Source organism: Castor canadensis, chromosome 19 (genome assembly GCF_047511655.1).
Source record: "Castor canadensis chromosome 19, mCasCan1.hap1v2, whole genome shotgun sequence".
NCBI classification, from domain to species: Eukaryota; Metazoa; Chordata; class Mammalia; order Rodentia; family Castoridae; genus Castor; species Castor canadensis.
The window spans coordinates 22018567-22042378 of record NC_133404.1 but is presented as its reverse complement, the minus strand read 5'-3'; the positions used below and the strand labels follow the sequence as shown (position 1 = coordinate 22042378).

Below are 23812 nucleotides of genomic sequence, written 5' to 3'. Positions count from 1 at the left end.
ATGTGGGAGTGTGGGGGCCCCTCACCCTCCCCTCAGCATGCCCCATTCTCCTGTGGCATTACTGGGCAGTGATGGAGAGTCCCCTGTGCCACCCAGTGGAAAATTACAAACAGGAACTGAGAAGGGGCATAGAGCTTCCTGGGTATTTCTCCGTCTTGTCCAACTCTGGCTGCCGTGCAACAACTATATAGTAAATGCCAGCAGGAAAAGACGCATTTTGCTAGAACTTTCCTCATTTTGCAGTTTATGGGCTCTACATTTAGTTTTAAACAACCCTAATGTCTCCTCTTACCTCTATTTATGCAAGATGGCTCAAACCTTTGCACAGGACTCAGCACCTGGGAGGACAACTTTAGCTTTCTGAGTCATAGTGGCTAAAGCTCTACAATAGACCAGAATTTGCCAGTACAAGTATATTTTGAAGGACTTGTTTTGTCTTTTATGACTGTCACCCAGAGAAAGGGCATACCTTTCCTTTCTGGCTTTGGCTCATTGGTGAGGTCTCAAGCGTAGTAAGACACTGAGATGTCGTTTCTTATGTTTAAGAAAGGGAGGTGGCCAGCAATGCTTTTCTCTGGTGTCTTCATGTGAAATACACAATTTCCATTGGAATTCTCAGCCTTTCTCAACAGCCAGGCTGAACTGCTTCACTGCTTTGTGTGACCTGAGCTGTCTTAACATCACCTATCTGTACAGGAGCTGAGGGAGACGTCTTCGAGTGGTTTGGGCATCACTTGACTGATACATCTCATCTCCATCATCATCATTCAGGGAATGTGATGGAAGACAGGGAGTTTGCATGTTCCCTGGATAGTCACTCCCATTAGATTGTTGAAAAGAGAGTGATGACAAGCTTCGGCATGAGTCCCCTGGCACTCTTTGTCAAAGGTGTTGAGTTGTTGTACCTGGTCATGATCCTCATAATGCCCTGATGTACTAGGACCACCGATGGAGGGAAAAGAGGAAGCTCACGCCAGGTCTCCTCAAGATTGCTGTATAACACACCAGATCTGTCCTATGCACTGTGGCTGAATGCCATCCTTTACATGGGTCAGCACTTTGGAAACTCTTTCCATACAGATCAACCACTGAAGCTGCTTGTATGCAGAAGACCTGAGAGAGAGTTCTTCACAGACTCCGAGCTCATGTACACAGTGGGACCCAGGAAGAGAAAGAAGTGGAACATCATATCTACATGTGCTCCCCATGCGTAGCTTCTGTTTATAATAAATGGCCAAATTGCTCAAATTAGAAAGCCAAAATAACCATGACCCTCCCTCCTTTGTTTTATTCAGTGGTGTGTCTCTTTAAAATTCATGACTTTGTCCCCAACATGTGGATGGATCATATCTGGCTGCTTAGGACAGGTCTGCATTTCTCTATGTATGCATTATTTGTTGAAGCAGCAACTGGTGTGTCTTGTGTTATTCATTATTTTTTTGTCATTTAACTTTGAAATGCAAAGTTTAAAAATCTGTAAAGCTGAAAGATAATCCTTTCAAAAATAAATTATGAGCTAAGAAATAGTTTCTGTGGTTGAAAAACAAAAAAGCTAATTTGCTTGGGGTGTTCCTTCTGAAAGATGGAAGAGAAATCCCTGAGCAGAGCTATGTCTCTGTCTCTCCCTTAGCCAAGGTTCTCTTTGCCTTCTAGCCAGAAAGGGTGGGGACCAGTGGAACCAGAAAGGATTTCGGTTCGGTGAACAATCTGGGGCTTGTGTGCTGGTTTAACCAAGAACTGAAGAAACTGAAAATCCTACTTATAAAGTAAACATAAGTCCCCTGAAATTCACTGTGGGTTGAGGTAGTGACTAAACTCTTGTTATGATCCACTGTGGGTGGCTGTGGGCACACAGCTCAGGTAATTCATGAAAGCAGCAGACAGTTCTTCTGGCAAAGTTGAAGGTACAGTGTGTACTGGGAGGACCTGGACTTGGTTAAGGAGGGCTTTATTTATGCCATTTGGTGTCTGAGCCATGTCATACACTTTCCAGCAAAGGCTTCCAGTTGTGGTCTTATTAATGAGGACCAGATGAAAGCAACACCTTTGAAAGTGTCCTGAAAATATGTGTCACTTTCATTGATCTAAAACATTGGCTTCACATATAAACTAAGTTCGAGTTGTTCAAAAGAGTTTCATGCTTTTATACACAAGTAGAAGAAGGGTTTCATTCAATAAAAGACATCTGGTTAACATTATGTTAGAACTGACTATGTTGGTACTAAAAAGGAACTGCAACACACAGATCCCTCTGGGACACCCCAAGAACTTGTGCTGTAATTGTCCATGCAATTGAGAGGCCCAACCCAAGCAGGGCAGAAGGGACCTTAGTGGAGATGGTTTCCATTGTGAGATCAAATGACAGGAGCTGGGAGGGAGGCAGCCTTGTCCCTGCTGTGGCTTGCTCAGATGACCATGAGTTTGTTAAAGAAAGAAAAGGGAGAAAAAAATTGGTGGTGACAAAGTTCCACAAAGGCATTCATCCTGGAGTGTGAGACATCTGCCCTAGAAGAAATTTAGTTGCAATGGCAAGGCAAACATGGCAAGAAAGTCTTTGTGCTTTTGAGGAAACATGTCTGAGGAAGGGGAGCATTTAGAAGAGACAAGAAAAGCAGCACAAAGGTGAAATTAAGCCATAGCACTGGGGTGGACACTTCTGTGTGAGGGACTCTGGCACTGGGCCCAGGGAACCCACAGTTTCCTCCACAGCGGAGGGCAGGGCAGAGCCAGGTGGGTGGAGAAGATGTCTTCCTGAAGAGTCAGGGACCTCAGCATCTCCTCTGTGCTCAATCTTCTTCCCAGTGTTCCCTTCCTCCCCGCACACTGCCCACCCCATTCTCCCTGGCCTTGCCAAGGAGGTCTATTTGAAGACCAGAAGCTCAGTTTATAGTTATGTCCAAGACCAAGTGGCCATATACACTTAAACCTGCATCTGTTTTTTCCAGTCACAAGTACAGAAACAAGTTACTATCCTCCAAATCCTGCATCCACTTTTCCCCTCTCGCTACATGTTATACAAATTGCCCACAGAGGATCTGGTTGTATTTGTGCTTTTCAATTGCTTCTCTCTGCAGTTTCAGTTTCATGTATTTTGAAGTTCTGTATAGGCCATTCAGGATTATCATGTCCTCCTAAGAAACTGGCTTCTTCACCATTGCGTAAGATCCCTCATGATGTCATGAAGCCGACTTTGGCTGATATTAATAGGATTGTGTCACCTTTCTTAGACATATTATTTGTCTATCATTGTTCAATTGTTCATCCTTTCACTTTCGGCCTTTCTGTGTTTTTATGCTTCATATGCATATAGTTGAATCTTTTTTTAATTTTTAAATTCAGTCTGAAAGTCTCTTTTAACTGAAGATTTTAGTCTACTGATATTTAATGTAATTGACATGAAGTGTGTATGTATATATAAACACATGTGATTTATTAGATGAGCTCACATGATCAGAGCCTGAAAAGTCCATAATGGCTATCTGCAAGCTGAAGATCTTAGGAAATTGATAGCTGATCAGTCTAAGAAGCTGGGAGTCTTAGAAAAAGAGGGACCATGATGTAGCCCTGGTTAGAGTCTGGAGGTCTGAAAGTCCCTTGGAGAGGTACAAGTCCTCATTCAAAGGCTGGAGACTGAAGTTTGATGTTTAGGACAACAGCAACAGAAAAATGCATCTGCTCAGAAAGGGAGTATAAGTGAGAGCTAATTTCCCCCACTTTTCATTTTTTTGTTGTAGTCATGATTGGGCAGACTTATTGCTTTGGGCTCCTGGTGGAGTTGTTGGATGGAAATGGTGGGGAGCACATAGCACAGCTTACTTCATGAACCAGGGAGCAAAAGAGAGAAGAGGAGGAGTCTGTGTTCCCACAACACCCTTCAATGGCACACCCCCACTGGCCTATGAACCTCCTATTAGGCCCCACCTCCTAAAGGCCCACAACCTCACTATTGTGCACCATCTTGGGAACCAAGCCTTTAACACATGGGCCTATCTTGGGGGACATTCAAGACCCAAACCATAGTACATGTCTGTCTCCAACACAGGGAGACCACAAATTGTATAATGAGAGTTGGAGTACACCAGAGGCAAAGCAAAGTCGGTAGGAGTGACTTATTCTTTTAGTGATGCATGACGTGGACAGCCAGCCAATTTGGGGTAACGATGATTCACTGGGTAGTTACTGAACAAGTCACTCAGGAGACCTGCAGGCTCTACTCTCAGAGAGCTCCTACTGTGGTGAAGTAGACAGGGACATCTGAGCATGAGGAGTAAAGTGAGACCTTTCAGAAAGACTGGGTGTGTGGGCCTAAGAGCGGGGAGCCCACACTCTGGCTAAGGCAAGACATGTAGAAGACACCTGGAGAGGGGATGTTTGTCAGGGCTGAAAGCCTCAGGCAGATATGGGACTATGATGATGGAGTGTTACAGGTCCAGAAAACACAGTGTGGCTGCTTGGGAGAGTTATTTAACCAGGCAATGCTTCTGTCTGCTTTCAAAAATTATGAAGAAAAGCTTAGTTCTACTTGTTGCCAATAAATTCAAGACAGCAGGGGCCAACTTTAATACCAAAGTGTACTAAGGCATCTCTTCCATGAGCTACAGACATATCTTAGTAAGGTTTTATATTAAACTTTCCAATTGTATCTCATATAGTTATTTTGGTATCTACGTAAGAATGACTTAAGTTATTAGCAGGTTTGCTGGGTGGGGTGGGGGATGCCTTTAGGAACAACCCTGAGAGCACTTGAAAGACCCAGGATTGGGAAGAGGGCAGCTCTGAGCATGACGACATCATAACAGAAGCTTTGGCTGATCCTACCCGGAGCTCTGAGCTGGAGGACCCTCCAGTGTTGTTCAGAACTGAGGCAGGGGGCCAGGTGTTGGTTGTAAATCAAATGCGTGTTGAAAAGCAGGGAGAAAATGTGAGCTTGGGAAGGCAGTCTGGCTAGTTGAGGACAATTTCAGATCTGGGTGGCACATTCTAACATCTATGATAAGAGCTCGATTGTTTTTTTTCCCCTTTCTGTACAGGGGATAGAATCCAGGGCTTTGTGCATGCTGGCAAGAGCTCTACCATTGAGCTATACTCCTAACCCCTCAATTATTTTACTGTTTTTTTTTTTTTTCCTAATGACCCATGGCTTATCCTAAAAGAGTAGAACTCTACACTTCACTGTCTTCTTGGAGTAGTTTTTCTAGATAAGAAAAAAATTTCAAAGAGAATACAATATTTGTGGTCCATAGTTACTCTGTGGCTGAACAGAAATCCAATTCTGTGATACTCTCATATATAATTTATGAAACTAGCTGCCATTTTTCAATGATTAGGATCTCAAAACAAATGGTAATAGAGAGGTGAATCCATTAAGAGCCAATGAATTCAATAGACAGATTCACGAAGATGTCAAACTGTTAAGGCTATCTTTAGTTTTGCTATTGTGATTGTTGGTTTTTTTGAGACAGTGTCTTGCTGTAGTCAAGTGCTCTACATCTCCAGCCCTCATTTTGGCTTCAGTAGTGTTGCATACAAACCACTCCCCAAATCTTTATATACTGTATGATGGGCTTGCATCTTGTGTTAACGATACAGGAGCTGTGGTTTGTTTTCCTTAGAGTGAGCTAATTTATTTCCTCTTTTTATTAGTTCTGAGTCTTTCAACTTATTAAGTTTTCCAGATATACAATCATATCATGTACCAAGCTTTTACTAGGCATTTGACTTGACTATATTCTAAGAATTAGACACATAATAAATGCTTTCCAACCTTTTTATCCTGAAGGAGCACTTTGTTTCCCTCAATGGATCCCATGTTTTGGATATATAATGTTACTTCCTGAAATTATTGTCATATCTTAGCTGACATTTACTCAAACTGCTTCCAAGTTTTCACCACTAAATATAAGAAACATCTTAAATGAATGTAATTATTTATATTGAGTCCCCTAAACGGAATTATGGGGTCAAAGAGAGTGTGGTCAAGGTATTTTGTTCTACATTGCCAAGTTTCTTTCCAGAAAGGTTGTTTCTACTCAAAAAATGTGAATGCTCAACTAGTCAGTCTCGAACTGGAGGTGTGGCTCAAGCAATAGAGTGACTGCTTAGCAAGCTCAAGTCCCTGAGTTCAAACCCTAGTTCTACCAAGAAAACCCCCCAAAACAAAAATAAAAACCCCAATCAACTAGTCAGTCTCTGGTCAAATAGTGACTTGGTATTTTATTGCTTTATAACAATCATCTGTATCCCATAGCTCTTTCCCCAATGGACTTGGTCTTTCAGTTTTGATTATCACTTAATATAAAGAATATTGGACTACTTTTAGTGCAAATGACTTCCCTTTTTAGATTTAGTATTTTTCTGATTCTTAATCCATTTAAAATATATTCTTATCTATAAAATGATATATCAAATTTGTCTAGGTATCCTTTCTTTTTTTCTTTTTATACAATGTTTGGGTCATTTCTCCCCCTTTCCCCCTCCCTTCCTCCCCCTTACCCCTCGCTACCTGGCAGAAACTATTTTGCCCTTATCTCTAATTTTGTTGAAGAGAGAATATAAGCAATAATAGGAAGGACCAAGGGTTTTTGCTGGTTGAGATAAGGATAGCTATACAGGGAGTTGACTCACATTAATTTCCTGTGCATGTGTGTTACCTTCTAAATTAATTCTTCTCAAACTAACCTTTTCTCTAGTTCCTGGTCCCCTTCTCCTATTGGCCTCAGTTGCTTTGAAGTATCTGCTTTAGTTTCTTTGCATTGAGGGCAACAAATGCTATCTAGTTTTTTAGGTGTCTTACCTATCCTCACACCTCCCTTATATGCTCTCGCTTTATCATGTGATCAAAGTCCAATCCCCTTGTTGTGTTTGCCCTTGATCTAATGTCCACATATGAGGGAGAACACACGATTTTTGGTTTACATTAATTGTACATAAGTATTAGCACTTCAAAAATATTTTACTATTTGGTATCTCCATTATTCTTGCTAATAATCTTTAATTGGCTTAATTTTTTATTCTAGAATTAGGCAATACCCCATTCTATAAAATGGAAGTTTTTAGCCTTCATGACTTTATTTGTTGGAAATTTCTTTGGTGATTTGTGCCCACATATCTTTCTTGAAAAACTGTAGAACCGCTTTGTTAATTTCAGAAACAGCCAAACAAAGAGAAGAAGAAGGAAAAAAAAAGTGAAAAACAAGAAAGTCTACGAAAATTGTGTTTGGAATGTACTTTCTTTACAAAATTTATTTACTGATCTAGAAATGAGGCATTTCTTATACTTCGGACATTGATTGACATCTTTCTAAATGTTATTCAATTGTCTATATGTACTGAGATTACCTTTCAGTGTTTTAATTTTGGATCGTCTTCTTTTGGTGAATGAGATCTTTCCCACCTCCATCAGTCTGTCTTCCTGGTTACCACTGCTCTATACAGGAGCTGTGGTTTGTTTTCCTTGGAGTGAGTTAATTTATTTCCTCCTTTAGTAATTCTGAGTCTTTTAACTTACTCATTTAAGTTTCCCAGGTATACAATCACATCACATATAAATAATGCTAGTCTTAGCTTTGAACACAATCAGTTTTAAAACAATTTATCTTATTGCATTAGCCAGAAATTATGAAAAAAAATAGCAATGAGTTACAGCAATTTTAATTAACCTCTCATATTTTAACCTTTAGTTTTTACTATTCTCATTTATTCTCCCATTCATCCAATACTTTCTGAGTACATTTAGACTGCTAGATTCTGTGCAAAGTGCAGGAGATACAAGTCAAAGAGGACACAATATGTGGCCTTGGATTTGAACTAAGTAGTCATGCTATGTAGCATCAAATAATTAGCCCAGCTATTTTGTTGTCAAATGCAGAGCCAGCCTCTGGTAGCTGCCCTTCCTTACAATGAACTATGAGCTTAGATTTTTTATTAGGATTTGGTATTGTCTTCCCCAGTGCTTTTTTGAGACAATCATCATGAAATTCAATTCTATATTATGTTTGTCTTGAGATCAACAGATTATTGGTAATCTATTGATTATTATTGTAAATTTCTATGACTACTCCTCATCCCAAGCTAAGTGCCAAGGCCACTCCCAATGCTTATTTCTCTAAACTAGATTTGGTACGCAAATTCCCAGAGTAACTGCCTGGATCCTTTTATTTGCCCAGAGGAAATATCTAGAGAGGGAAAATGCCCTTTGAAATGAAGATGGGTTGTGAGTGCAGGGCTATCTGGAAGCTGGGGCAATTTGAAATCTCAGATACATATGCTTATAGTTTTTCTTACACTTTGTACTAATGACCATTACTTATTTCAGGAAATTTAGGTTGTGCACCTTACCAAGGAGATTCTTTTATGTATTGCTCCAAGAACAGATGAGGTGGCATCAGGCAGAGAATGGGAGGGGTGGGGAAAGACAGGGAAAGAAAAGTTATCTTTGGTTCAGCATTGCTGGTTGCTGAAGCTTCTTCCATTCCCTACTGCCTCCCCCATCTAACAAGACCCAGCTCTCCCTCTGAGCATACACTCATGCAGCTAGGTACCTTGGGGAAGCAGAGCTCTTTTGCAGCTCTATAGCCCCAGTCAACACATAGTCCTCTTAGTTTGCCAGTAACTGGTTTGGGGACTACCATGCAATCTATGCAGAATGAGGCCAAGAAACCAGAACTGCCTGGAATGTGGACAGAAGGGGCCTTCTCTCCTCTGGATGATGTCATGTGTGGATAATCTGGGATGACTCCAGCAATTGCATCACCAAGAACAGAGGCAGTCTTGGATAAAAATGACCCTAAAAAATTAATGGAAGGGGTAAGGAGGAAAGTCCTGTTTTGGGCTGCTATGACAGACACCCGAGGGTGAGAATTTATAAAGAACAGAAATTTATCCCACACAGTTCTGGAACCTGGGAAGTCCAAGATCAAGGTGCCTGCATCTGGTGAGGGTCTTCTTGGTGCATCCTCACAAGGTGGAAGATAGAAGGGCATAGGAGAGAACCCACTCCTGAAAACCCTTTTTCTGGCATTAAGCCATTCATGAAAGAGCACTCAAGACCTAAACATCTCCCCAAAGGCTCTACCTCTTAACACTGTTCCTCTGGGGATTAAGTTTCAATACAGGAACTCTGTAGGACACTTTCAGACCACAGCACCCTGGATCTGAGCTGCAAAGTCCAATCTCCCTGAAACCCAGACTCCTATGGAAATGGAGATAAGTAGCTTCTGTCTCCCTGGAATGAAGTGCGTTTTCTGGTTTGTGCAATGAAACATGTTCATTGGGTAACTAGCCTGTCTTTCCAGAATTTCTTGCCCTCAGACTTCTTGCACTGCAGTTTTTGGGGATAGACATCCACAGGAGTCAGAAGTACATCCTGCTTACTTCCTAACCCCAGTTCTGAGCAGATAGGGCACAACACTAATATTGGTCTGACAAAGTGGATTTGCAATCATTGTTTTTTCTTTTTACACTTGTTCTTAGCCAAAAGGCCAAGCAGCTCATTTTCTCTTTTTAGATGGATTGAAATAATGGTTCATCAGAGAAATGCCTGAAGATAATTACTTCAAACTTGTAGCCTCTTGGTGGGAAGGGTCTGGTGGGTGACAGTGTCCTGGTGCAGGAGCCATGAGGTAACGGGCTGTGCAATGGTTCTGACTTGTACAACACAGCACCGATTTCCTCAGTGTCCAGAAGGACTCCCCTAAGGATGTGAACATACAGTTAGGTCACGTTATCAGTGTCGTAGAATAGTGGTGAGTAGACATACTCTTTGCAAAGTGAAGATTGTTTATTGCATGTGATGATTTTAACAGGCAAAGTACTACATAGGGGCTGTCACACCTACAAAGAGATCTTTATGAGATGCCTGCTAGAATTGAGCATTCATGCATACATTTTTCTTGAGGTCTCACTTTCCCTTTACTGGGTGAAGAGTAAACACAGCCCTCCCCTGGTGGTGGGAAGCCAGGGGAGGAATCTGCCTTTGGGGGTCATGTGCCTTCCCCTCTATCATCTCTCCTCACTGCTGTGTGTGTCCACACTTGCCGAGCTTACTGCGATAGTCACACATTTATACTCCGAGAATGCAGAGGTCATACTATTGAAGAATACAAGTCAGATTGCCTTTTCTCACAAAATGAGATGAAAAAAATAAATCTAAACACACTTTCAAGTGTCACTCTTTTTTAAACTTTATATATATATATATATGTTAAAGCTCTTTTTTAAAATCAATATAACTCTACTTAGAAATTTAAAAAATAAACTTTCTTTTTTTGGTACCTCTGGCATCCTGTGTTAGCCTTGGAAATATTTAAAAATACATCTCCCTAGAATTCTTCTGTGCAAATAATCAACATAAATAATATTAACATCTATGTTATATATATATAAAGGCCATTTCAAGGTTGTCACTGTGATTGCAGTCCTCTGCAGCCTCTGACAGTGATCCTAGAAGTAGTCAGTGACTTGTCCCTGTAAGCCATGCAGGTCCTGATCTGGCTGTGGGGAGCTGGACAGGAACTCACTGTCTGGCTTGTCCATCTGTAAACTACTTCTGGAGAATTGCAAGACACTTCCTAGCCCACTGACCAGCGACAATGAGGAGATCCAGTTGAGTGAGCTGAAGTTGGGCAGGTTGAAGAGGGACGATAAGGGGGCTGCCCGGCTTGCACTGGTGGGTTTCTTCTTGGAGTTCCCAGGATACTCTTCTGAAATAGCCTCCCCAAGCATGGAGGTCCCTGGGGCCTGGGCACCCAGTCCCTCCAGCAGGGTGTCCTCTCTAAACGGCACACTCGTGTCCACTGAGCCAGGCTCCCCACTAGCCTCTGGAGAGCAGGCTGGCTGCTGTACGCATTGAGGAGTTTGTGACACACAGTCCTTGGAGAGGGATTTGGGGGGATTCATGTTCCCTTCTGAGAGCTCAGTACTTGGGTCTTCTGGGAGGTGTCCCTGAGCAAAGGTGTCTTCAGGAATGCTGGGTTTCCTGGGGGATTTCTTGGCTGATTGGCGTCCCAGCTGGAGTTGAGTGGGGAAAAGACTTCCCTGGAGAGCTCTGAAAAACAGCCTGGAAAGAGCATAAGAAAAAGTCAGATACAGCTGTGGGTGGAAACCTCTGGCTTCCTGAGACTTACACAGGACACCAGCATGGTGATGCAGAGGGAGGTGCTCTGCACTCTTTTGGGACTTGGGGACATCATGTCTGACACCCACCTGGGCAGCAGCGCGGTGACAGGTGCAATGAGGCAAGTCAAGTAAAACACAGGGTCTCCCAGTAACGTCTGCATAGTCCAATAAGGGTTAGATGGAGGGTAGCATGTAGCACAGGAGGTGTTGTAAACCAAAGCCACAGAGAAAAACAAAAGGATACTGAAGGCACAGGCAATCCAGTTGAGCCAGGTCTGAAGGGAACCAGAGAGAAAGAGCTTTAGCTTTCACTTCAACTTGAAAGGGGCATGGATGATAGCAAAAAAAGTGAATCAGTCATCATGAATGTTCGAGGGCCTTAGTTAAAAACTGGGGTCCTTGCGGGGAGGTTGGGGAGAGAGCAGTACTAGAGTTTGCATTCAGGGTCTCACTTGATAGGCGGGGCTCTACCACCTGAGCCATGGCCTAGCCCTTTTTGCTGTAATTATTTTTCAGATAGGGTCTCAAATTTTTGCCTGGGGCTGGCCTTGGCATGTGATCCTCTTACTTATGCCTCTCATAACAGGGATGACAGCTATGAATCACCACACCCAGCTATTTGTTCAGATGGGGGTCTTGCTAACTTTTTGCCCAGGTTGGCCTTTAACCTTGATCCTCCCAAATAGCAGGGATTACAGACATGAGCTACCATGCCCAGCAAAACTGGGGTCTTTTTCATGGGTACATGGTGGGGCTTAGAGGACTAGCATGGGGCAGGTCTGTGAGGGCAAGATAAGAAAGCAAGGGGAGAACTGCAGTGGTGAAGGAGAGGAAAGAAGGCAGGAAGGTGTTTAGAGATGCTCAGGGAAGTATACAGAGTGGACTGTGGTAGCTCCCACTACGAGGGGTTTGAATAGGTATCAATTTCCTTGTCATCAGCCTCATAGTCTCCTGTCTGCTCAAAACACCTAGGTCTCAAGGAACCTGCTGCAAAGCATGGAGCCCACAGCATTGGGGCCTTTTTGGGATGTAACCTAAGCAGCATCTCTCACCCAGGTTTTGGTTTCAATACCCAGGTGCAGCAGGAAGGTGAACAGTGCAATCGCTGTGATGGGGGTTCCCCAGGTAAACATGTCCACGTCCGAGTCATAGTAGGCCTGAAAGACAGCAGGGTCCCATGTCTGTGGGTGCCCAGACACAGCTGATGGGAAAACCTGGGCTGGCTGCCCACTTACCAGGTAAGGAATGAAAAAGCAAACCAGGCTTTGGAAGGCAGCATCCACCATGTTTAACCAGAAGGCGCATGGCCGATATTCCTGGGACACAAAAACAAGCAGGGAGATTACAGGGGAGCACTTTCCTCAGTGACATTCTCTAGGATGCTATGGACCTTAAAATATAGGTCAAGTCCAGCACAAAGCTTGCTACTGCAGGACTTGGGGAAGGATGAGCCCTGGCAGTGGGTGAAAAACCACTAGGCAAAGGCTCACAGAGCTGTTTGCAGCTGAGTAGCTCATTGGGAACTTTTGTACCAAGTCAAGGAGCTACAGCAGGTCAACAGAGAAAGAGGAGGCTTCTCTCCAAATCTTATGAGGGAACATTTCTCTAGACCAGGAAGAGTGCCTGAAATTCTGGGCAGTCTCCTGACTTGAGCCCTTCTATTCCTTCAACTTTGTCAAGGTTTTGTGGTGAGTCCCTTCAAAGGTTCCTCACAAGTGAATCTTAAATTTTAAAATTAGATGATGGATGTATCCTGATGTTAATTATCAAAGGGGTATTTGCTATGATCTCAATATGGTTTGAGTGTGTTCCCCAAGGGTTAATGGATTGAAATTTTATCCCTGTTCTGAGGTATCAACAGGGTGGAAACTTAATCCGACCAGGGTATTTAGAGGGAAGTCTTTGTGAGGTGATTAGGATTTGAAAAATTCCTCAGTTGTAGAGCCCTGTCACTAAATATCAGTGGCTTTGTAAGGAAAGAGACCAGAGAGACACACAGCTGCCATGTGACAATGCACCCTGCTTCCAGACTGTCAGCAACAAAACCATTACCAGATGTAACTCCTCAACCTTAGTCCTCCAGAACCATAATCCAAAACAACTGTTTTCTTTATTAAGTAGCCTGCATCAGGCATTTTGTTATAGTAATGCAAAACAGAGTAAGACTAAATTACATACCTGTATATAAAAATGACTTCAATACAGACATACAGTTTTTATTAACTGGGTGATCAAATTTGTATTTTACTCTAAGTACCAAAGTAGCTGGCACAGTCTCTGGCCTGGAGCAGATGCAGAGGGGATGGAAGGACCATTTACTACTGCTTAAAGGAAGTTATGGCTATACTCCCATTGGTCACCATCTCCATAGGACAAACTCACAACATCTTTGTCCCATGGCTGGCCAAGGAGACTGAGCCAGCTAAGAATGAGAATCCTCTTGAGATGACAGATACCAAGAAGACGTCTTCTCAATGCCAGACACATTCCAACAATGCAGCCTATTCTGTGGGAACTGAGTGTCCACAAAGGTGACCAGGAGAAGTTAACTTGAAAGCATACAAATTCTGAAGTAGAGTCATTGCTGCAGAAATGGGATGCCATGAGGGATCCAAGATGGCGACTAGAGGGAGGAAGCAAACAGCGTGAACTCCATAAATCAAAAATCTTGCTGAGATGCTGGAGCCACACTTGGCAGAAAAAACTACCATGAAGAAGCAAAACTCTGACACCCTGAATCCCCAGCCTGCACAAAGCTTATCCACACCATGTTACACTGAGAAACCAGGAGGACTCCCACAACACCAGATGCCAGCTCCAAACTTGCTTGGGAGATGCAGACTAACAGGTAGGCAAATATGGTATTCCCATAGCCACCCCTGGGATAAACCAGCAGAGCCCCCTGGACAGACTGACTCCCACCCCACAAAAAAAACCCACTGAATAATAAACAAGGAACTGAAAAGGACACTCAGCAAAGAGGGAGGGGTGCTTTGAGCACACTGGAGAAGGGGGGAGAAGCAAGAAGCTGCTCTCCATGCAGACTTTCAGTAAACAAAGCCCGCAACAGTAGCCAGCTGACAGCAGGTGGCAGATGAGCTACCGCCTGAAATAGGTCAGATAGAGGTTCACAGAGCTCATGTCCTGACCCAACAACCTGGCAACACAACAGCGGAACTACTGCTTAAATACCAACACCAGGACTGGATGCTGAAGGAGTAACACCAGACTACTAAGACTGAAACTTCATTGTTCCTGAACCTGAAGAAATTTTTTTCTTACTTTTTCTCTTTCTCTCTAAGTGCTTGTCTTGTTCATTGCTGGTTAGTACAACATCTCTTCCTGTTGATGTCTTTGGTTCTCTATTTCTTTTTTTTTCTTTTCTGTCTTTTTCTTCTTTATCTTTCTTTCTTGGTTTCATAACTTTTACTATTCCACTTTGGTGCTGTGTGTTAAATTACATACAACAGGGACAGAAACAGCATCAAGTGGAATCATGGGAAGAAGAAAGTGGGATGGAAACCATTCTCCCCCCCCCGCGAAATAAATTAGTACAAGATTCAGAGGGAAATGAAGAAAATGGATACTCGGTTCCAGACCCCAACAAAACAAAGATAGACTATCCCAAGGAACCCAAGAAGGCCAACAAGAACACTCTGAAAGAAGAAATCCTATAAGAAATCACTGAGAATTTCATGGAGATGTTACTAGACCAGGACAATGGTAACCAAAACAGGCAGGAGTAGCAATACTTATCTTGGATAAAGTAGACTTCAAACCTACATTGATCAAACAAGATAAAGAAGGGCATTCCATACTAACAAAAGGGGAAATACACCAAAAGGAAATAACAATTATCAACCTATATGCACCCAACTTCATCAAACATACTCTGAAGGACTAAAAACATATATAAATTATGAAATAGTGGTAATGGGAGACTTTAACACCCACTTATCACCAATAGATAGGTCATCCAAACAAAACATCAATAAAGAAATCCTAGGACAGATTCCAAGATGGCGGCTAGAGGTAGGAAGCAGAAAGCGACCCTCCTATAGTGAAATCTTGGAGAGACGCTGGAGACACACTTTGCAGGCATAATCACTGAGAAAAGGCATAACTTTGACCCCTCCACATCTCCAGCCGGTGCAGAGAATCTCCACTTCACGTTAAACGGAGAAACGAGGAGGGCCCCCGGGCCACCAGTGGCCGGCGCCCATACGGCTTGGGAAGATGCGGACCAGGTGAGCTTCACGGTACCATAGTACCCCACAGACAAGCCTGGGCCAGAGCAGCATAGCCCCCTGGACAGACTGACCTCCACCCGGGAAAAAAAAAAGAGAAACTGAGTAATAAGCAATAAGAACAGTTAAGACACACTGGAAAGAGGGTGGGGCGCCCTGAGCGCTGAAGATTGGGGGAAGGGAATCCTTCCCAGAACTGTAAATAAACAAGCCAGGCGGGCCGGAGAGCCTCTGGCGGGAGCGGGGCACGTGCCCAGCAACCAGGAGCAGGGAAGCTTGTGAGAGTGGAGGAGGAAAGACCCACTTCCCACGTGAACTGTAAACAAACATGGCAGCCGGCAGGAGCAGCAGCACCGCCCAGTAAGCAGGAGCAGGAAAGCTGCTGAAAGTGGCACTGGGAGGAAAACTTCAGAGGAGAGGGGCTCCCACATGAACTGTAAATAAACACGCAGGCCTGACAACGCGGGGCAGTGTCACCTTTCCCAGTGCTTGGAAAGGGGAAAGCCTATAGCAGAGGCTCCCGCACAGGAGAACTCTGAGCAAAGAAAGCCTGTGGGACCAGGTGAGCGCTAGCTCACCCCAGAGATCTGCATAAATAACGCAGCCAGCTACATGCTGAGAGCAGCAGGCAGGCAAGCCACAGTTGCAGATACCACTCTCTGAACTGTCTCCAGATGCTTTTTTTTCTTTTTCTCCCTACCTTTGATGAGAGAACAACCGAATTACACCTACAAGCCGAAAAACTTACTGAAACTGTATTGGGGACATTTGGTGGGGCTTTTTTTTTTGTGTGTGTGTGTGTGTGTGTGAGTGTCTAGTTTTGTTCTACTTTATGCATACCCTTTGACGAGACAACTACAGAAGAACATCTGAGGCACCAACTCCAGGACTGGAGATTGAGATGGACACCCAAATTATTAAGACTGAAACTGCATTGCATATAAACTTGGAATTTTTTTTTTTTAATTTTCTATTTTCCATTTTATTTTAATTCATTTTTATATATAGATATTACTTTCATTTACTTATTTTTTATTTTTTTATCTTTGATTTTCAATCATCTGTCTCTCTAATGTCTGTTCAGCTTACTGTCGATTAGTACACTAACACTCCCTGTTTATACCTTTGAAACTCTCTTGTCTGATACCTTGTTCTGCTTTCTCCCTCTTGTCTGTATATTTGTTTTCCCCTTTTCTTTAACTTCTTGCTTTCCATCTCAGCTCACTCTTCCATTCTAAATATTACCATTGTTATTATTATAAGCTAGAAAATACTTAATTACACACAGTACAGGGACAGTAACAACACCAAGGACAATGACGGGAAGACAGAAAAAACAGGGAAACCAGTTTCCCCACAGCAAAAAATTAGTACAGGAACCAGAGGGGAATGAAGAGAACAGGAACTCAGATCCAGACTCCAACAAAATGAAGATAAACTATGCCAAAGGACCCAATGAAGCCCACAAGAATAATTTAAAAGAAGACATACTACAAGTACTCAATGAGAATTTTATAGAGATGATACTGGATAGGGTCAACCAAAATGTACAGGAGACACTCAAGAAATTCCAAGACAATAAAAATAGAGAATTTGAAAAAGCAAAAGAAGAAATAAAGGAAACCATAGAAGCACTGTATAAACACCAAAGTGAAAGAGAAAACACAATGAATAAATGGATAAATGAACTCAGGACAAAAATAGACAACAATAAAGAAGAAAACTGCCAGGATATGGAAAACCTCAGAAAAAAGAACGAAACAGAACTGCAAAACAAAACGGAAGGCCAATCCAGCAGAATAGAACAAACAGAAGACAGAATCTCAGAACTTGAAGATGAAATGGTAATTAAAGGAAAAACCGAAGAACTATTAATTAAACAACTCAAGACCTGTGAAAAGAAAATCCAAGAACTCACTGACTCCATCAAAAGACCAAACTTGAGAATCATGGGCATCGAAGAAGGAGAAGAGGTGCAAGCGAAGGGAATGCGTAATATAGTCAACAAAATAATAACGGAAAATTTCCCAAATCTAGAGAAAGATATTCCCATACAAATGCAAGAGGCCTCCAGGACACCAAACAGACCAGATCAAAATAGAACTACTCCACGACATATCATCATTAAAACAACAAGTTCAGAAACTAAGGAAAGAATATTGAAGGCCGTAAAAGAGAAAAAACAAGTAACATACAAAGGTAAACCCATCAAAATCACAGCAGACTTCTCAACAGAAACATTAAAAGCAAGAAGAGCGTGGGGTGAGATCTTCCGGGCACTGAATGAAAATAACTTCAACCCCAGGATACTCTACCCAGCAAAGCTATCATTCAAAATAGATGGAGCAATAAAAGTCTTCCATGAGAAGCAGAAACTAAAACAATATGTGACCACAAAGCCACCATTACAAAAGATTCTGCAAGGGATCCTGCACACAGAAAGTGACACCCAACTTAACCATGAAAAGGCAGGCAGCACCAAACCACAGGATAAGAAAAAGACAGTAGAGAGTAACATCAAGTTAGGTACACACAATCAAACCTTCAAATAACTAAGACAACTAAATGGCAGGAATCACCACATACCTATCAGTACTAACGCTGAACGTTAATGGACTTAATTCACCCATCAAAAGACACCGTTTGACAAAATGGATTAAAAAAGAAGATCCAACAATTTGTTGCTTACAGAAGACTCATCTCACCGACAGAAATAAGCATATGCTTAGGATGAAAGGCTGGAAGAAGATTTACCAAGCCAATGGCCCCCGAAAACAAGCAGGAGTAGCAATACTTATCTCTAACAAAGTAGACTTCAAACCTACATTGATCAAACGAGATAAAGAAGGACATTCCATACTAAAAGGGGAAATAGACCAAAAGGAAATAATAATCATCAATCTGTACGCACCCAATGTCAATGCACCCAATTTCATCAAACATACCCTGAAAGACCTAAAAGCATATATAAACGCCAACACAGTGGTTGTGGGAGACTTTAACACTCCATTATCATCAATAGATAGGTCATCCAAACAAAAACTCAATACAGAAATCCAAGATCTAAAATATGCAATAGATCAAATGGACCTACTTGATGTCTACAGAACATTTCATCCAACCTCTACACAATATACATTCTTCTCAGCAGCCCATGGAACCTTCTCCAAAATAGATCATCTCCTAGGGCACAAAGCAAGCCTCAGCAAATATAAGAAAATAGAAATAATACCGTGCATACTATCTGACCACAATGCAGTAAAAGTAGAACTCAACAACAAAAGTAAAGACAAAAAACATGCAAACAGCTGGAAACTAAATAACTCATTACTTAATGAAGAGTGGATCATCGATGCAATAAAAGAGGAAATTAAAAAGTTCCTGGAAGTCAATGAAAATGAAAACACAACCTACCGGAACCTATGGGACACAGCTAAGGCAGTCTTGAGAGGAAAGTTTATAGCCATGAGTGCATATATTAAAAAGATTGAAAGATCCCAAATCAATGACCTAATGATACATCTCAAACTCCTAGAAAAACAAGAACAAGCAAATCCCAAAACAAATAGAAGGAGAGAAATAATAAAAATAAGAACTGAAATCAACGAAATAGAAACCAAAAAAACCATACAAAGAATTAATGAAACAAAAAGTTGGTTCTTTGAAAAAATAAACAAGATCGATAGACCCCTGGCAAACCTGACTAAAATGAGGAGAGAAAAAACCCAAATTAGTAGAATTAGGAAGGCAAAAGGGGAGATAACAACAAACACCATGGAAGTCCAGGAAATCATCAGAGACTACTTTGAGAACCTATATTCAAATAAATTTGAAAATCTTAAAGAAATGGACAGATTTCTAGATACATATCATCCAAAACTGAACCAAGAGGAAATTAATCACCTGAATAGACCTATAACACAAAATGAAATTGAAGCAGCAATCAAGAGTCTCCCTAAAAAGAAAAGTCCAGGACCTGATGGATTCTCTGCTGAATTCTATCAGACCTTTAAAGAAGAACTGATACCAACCCTCCTTAAACTGTTCCATGAAATAGAAAGGGAAGGAAAACTGCCAAACATATTTTATGAAGCCAGTATTACACTTATCCCAAAACCAGGCAAAGACACCTCCAAAAAGGAGAACTATAGGCCAATCTCCGTAATGAACATTGATGCAAAAATCCTCAACAAAATAATGGCAAACCGAATTCAGCAACACATCAAAAAGATTATTCACCACGACCAAGTAGGCTTCATCCCAGGAATGCAGGGGTGGTTCAACATACGAAAATCAATAAACGTAATAAACCACATTAACAGAAGCAAAGACAAAAACCACTTGATCATCTCAATAGATGCAGAAAAAGCCTTTGATAAGATCCAACATCATTTCATGATAAAAGCTCTAAGAAAACTAGGAATAGAAGGAAAGTTCCTCAACATTATAAAAGCTATATATGACAAACCTACAAGCAGCATTATACTTAACGGAGAAATATTAAAACCATTCCCTCTAAAATCAGGAACCAGACAAGGATGCCCACTATCTTCACTCCTATTCAACATAGTACTGGAATTCCTAGCCAGAGCAATTAGGCAAGAAGAAGGAATAAAAGGAATACAAATAGGTAAAGAAATAGTCAAAATATCCCTATTTGCAGACGACATGATCCTATACCTTAAAACCCAAAAAACTCTACTCAGAAGCTTCTAGACATCATCAATAGCTATAGCAAGGTAGCAGGATATAAAATCAACATAGAAAAATCATTAGCATTTCTATACACTAATAATGAGCAAACTGAAAAAGAATATATGAAAACAATTCCATTTACAATAGCCTCAAAAAAAATCAAATACCTAGGTGTAAACCTAACAAAAGATGTGAAAGACCTCTACAAGGAAAACTATACACTTCTGAAGAAAGAGATTGAGGAAGACTATAGAAAGTGGAGAGATCTCCCATGCTCATGGATTGGTAGAATCAACATAGTAAAAATGTCGATACTCCTAAAGTAATCTACATGTTTACTGCAATTCCCATCAAAATTCCAATGACATTCATTAAAGAGATTGAAAAATCTACTGTTAAATTTATATGGAAACACAAGAGGCCACGAATAGCCAAGGCAATACTCAGTCAAAAGAACAATGCAGGAGGTATCACAATACCTGACTTCAAACTATATTACAAAGCAATAACAATAAAAACAGCATGGTATTGGCACAAAAACAGACATGAAGACCAGTGGAACAGAATAGAGGATCCAGATATGAAGCCACACAACTATGAGCAACTTATCTTTGACAAAGGAACTAAAAATATACGATGGAGAAATAGCAGCCTCTTCAACAAAAACTGCTGGGAAAACTGGTTAGCAGTCTGCAAAAAACTGAAACTAGATCCATGTATATCACCCTATACCAAGATTAACTCAAAATGGATCAAGGATCTGAATATCAGACCCCAAACTCTTAAGTTGATACAAGAAAGAGTAGGAAATACTCTGGAGTTAGTAGGTATAGGTAAGAACTTTCTCAATGAAACCCCAGCAGCACAGCAACTAAGAGATAGCATAGATAAATGGGACTTCATAAAACTAAAAAGCTTCTGTTCATCAAAAGAAATGGTCTCTAAACTGAAGAGAACACCCACAGAGTGGGAAAAAATATTTGCCAATTATACATCAGACAAAGGACTGATAACCAGAATATACAGGGAACTTAAAAAACTAAATTCTCCCAAAACTAATGAACCAATAAAGAAATGGGCATGTGAACTAAACAGAACTTTCTCAAAAGAAGAAATTCAAATGGCCAGAAAACACATGAAAAAATGCTCACCATCTCTAGCAATAAAGGAAATGCAAATTAAAACCACTCTAAGATTCCACCTCACCCCTGTTAGAATAGCCATCATCAGCAATACCACCAACAACAGGTGTTTTCGAGGATGCGGGGGAAAAAGGAACCCTCTTACACTGTTGGTGGGAATGTAGACTAGTACAACCACTCTGGAAAAAAATTTGGAGGCTACTTAAAAAGCTAGACATCAATCTACCATTTGATCCAGCAATACCACTCTTGGGGATATACCCAAAAGACTGTTACTCCAGAGGCACCTGCACATCCATGTTTATTGCGGCACTATTCACAATAGCCAAGTTATGGAAACAGCCAAGATGCCCCAGCACTGACGAATGGCTTAAGAAAATGTGGAATCTATACACAATGGAATTTTATGCAGCCATGAAGAAGAACGAAATGTTGTCATTCGCTGGTAAATGGATGGAATTGGAGAACATCATTCTGAGAGAGGTTAGCCTGGCTCAAAAAACCAAAAATCGTATGTTCTCCCTCATGTGTGGACATTAGATCAAGGGCAAACACAACAAGGGGATTGGACTTTGAGCACATGATAAAAGCGAGAGCACACAAGGGAGGGGTGAGGATAGGTAAGACACCTAAAAAACTAGATAGCATTTGTTGCCCTTAACGCAGAGAAACTAAAGCAGATACCTTAAAGCAACTGAGGCCAATAGGAAAAGGGGAACAGGTACTAGAGAAAAGGTTAGACCAAAAAGAATTAACCTAGAAGGTAACACCCACGCACAGGAAATCAATGTGAGTCAATGCCCTGTATAGCTATCCTTATCTCAACCAGCAAAACCCTTGTTCCTTCCTATTATTGCTTATACTCTCTCTACAACAAAATTAGAAATAAGGGCAAAATAGTTTCTGCTGGGTATTGGTGGGGGGAGAGGGAGGGGGCGGAGTGGGTGTTAAGGGAGGGGGTGGGGGCAGGGGGCAGAAATGAACCAAGCCTTGTATGCACATATGAATAATAATAAAAAAAAAAGAAATCCTAGATCTAAATCACACCATAGATCAAATGGACCTAGCCGATGTCTACAGAATATTTCATCAAACTTCTGCACAATATACATTCTTCTCAGCAGCTCATGGAACCTTCTCCAAAATTGATCATATCTTAGGGCACAAAGCAAGCCTCAGCAAAATTAAGAAAATAGAAACAATACCATGCATTCTATCTGATCACAATGCATTAAAACTAGAACTCAACAATAAAAACAATAGTAAACAACATGCAAATAGTTGGAAGCTGAACAACACATTGCTCAATGATCAATGGGTCATTGATGAAATAAAAGAGGAAATTAAAAGGTTCCATGGAAGTTAATGAAAATGAAAACATGACCTACTGGAACCTATGGGACACAGCAAAGGCAGTCCTGAGAGGAAAGTTTATAGCAATGAGTGTATATACTAAAAGGACTGAAAGATCTCAAATCAATGACCTAATGCTACATCCCAAACTCCTAGAAAAACAAGAACAAGCAAATCCCAAAACAAACAGAAGGAGAGAAATAATAAAAATAAGGGCTAAAATCAATGAAATATAAACAAAAAAAAAAAACCCATAAAAATAGTCAATGAAATAAAACGTTGGTTCATTGAAAGAATAAATAAGATTGACAGACCCCTGGCAAACCTGGCTAAAATGAGGAGAGAAAAAATCCAACTCAGTAAAATCAGAAATGCAAAAGGAAAGATAACAAGAAACACCAGGGAAATCCAGGAAATCGTCAGAGACTAGTTTGAGAAACTATATTCTAATAAATTTGAAAATCTTGAAGAAATGGACAGATTTCTAGATACTTATGACCATCCAAAATTGAACCAAGATGACATTAATCACCTGAATAGATCTATAACACAAAATGAAATTGAAACAATAGTCTCCCAAAAAAGAAAAGTCCAGGACATGATGGATTTTCTGCTGAATTCTATCAGACCTTTAAAGAAGAACTAATACCAAGTCTCCTTAAACTCTTCCATGAAATAGAAAGGGAAAGAAAACTGCCTAACACATTTTATGACGTCAGTATTACACTTACCCAAAACCAGACAAAGACGCCTCCAAAAAGGAGAACTATAGGCCAATCTCTTTAATGAACATCGATGCAAAAATTCTCAATAAAATAATAGCAAACCAAATCCAACAACACATCAGAAAGATCATTCATCATGACCAAGTCTGCTTCATCCCAGGGATGCAGGGGTGGTTCAACATATATAAATCTATAAATGTAATACAGCACATTAATAGAGGCAAAGACAAAAACCACTTGATCATCTCAATAGATGCAGAAAAAACCTTTGACAAGATCTAAGAAAACTAGGAAGAGAAGGAAAGTACCTCAACATTATAAAGGCTATATATGACAAACCTACAGCCAACATAATACTTAATGGTGAAAAACTGAAACCATTCCCTCTAAAACCAGGAATGGGACAAGGGTGCCCACTATCCCAACTCCTATTCAACACAGTCCTGGAATTCCTAGCCAGAGCAATTAGGCAAGAAGAAGAAATAAAAGTAATACAAATAAGCAAAGAAACTGTCAAAATATCCCTATTTGCAGA

The 23812-nt window shown here is 41.1% G+C and overlaps 1 protein-coding gene across 4 annotated transcripts in view; it reads right to left on the bottom strand.

Annotated features, from left to right (window-relative positions):
* Positions 1-6499: 6499 nt before the first annotated feature.
* Atp10a (ATPase phospholipid transporting 10A (putative)) overlaps positions 6500-23812 on the bottom strand; it is a 199275-nt gene continuing 181962 nt past the window's right edge. The window contains exons 17-20 of one of the 4 annotated variants that reach the window (XM_074062038.1): positions 12351-12431; positions 12168-12272; positions 11203-11390; positions 6500-11056 (exon numbers count right to left, since the gene is read on the bottom strand). In XM_074062038.1, the coding sequence (XP_073918139.1) occupies positions 10441-11056; positions 11203-11390; positions 12168-12272; positions 12351-12431 (990 nt within the window). In that variant the 3' untranslated portion in view covers positions 6500-10440. Of the gene's footprint in view, positions 11057-11202; positions 11391-12167; positions 12273-12350; positions 12432-23812 lie in introns of those variants that run through there. The other 3 variants (XM_020171279.2, XM_074062037.1, XR_012444060.1) reach the window with 3 other exon arrangements.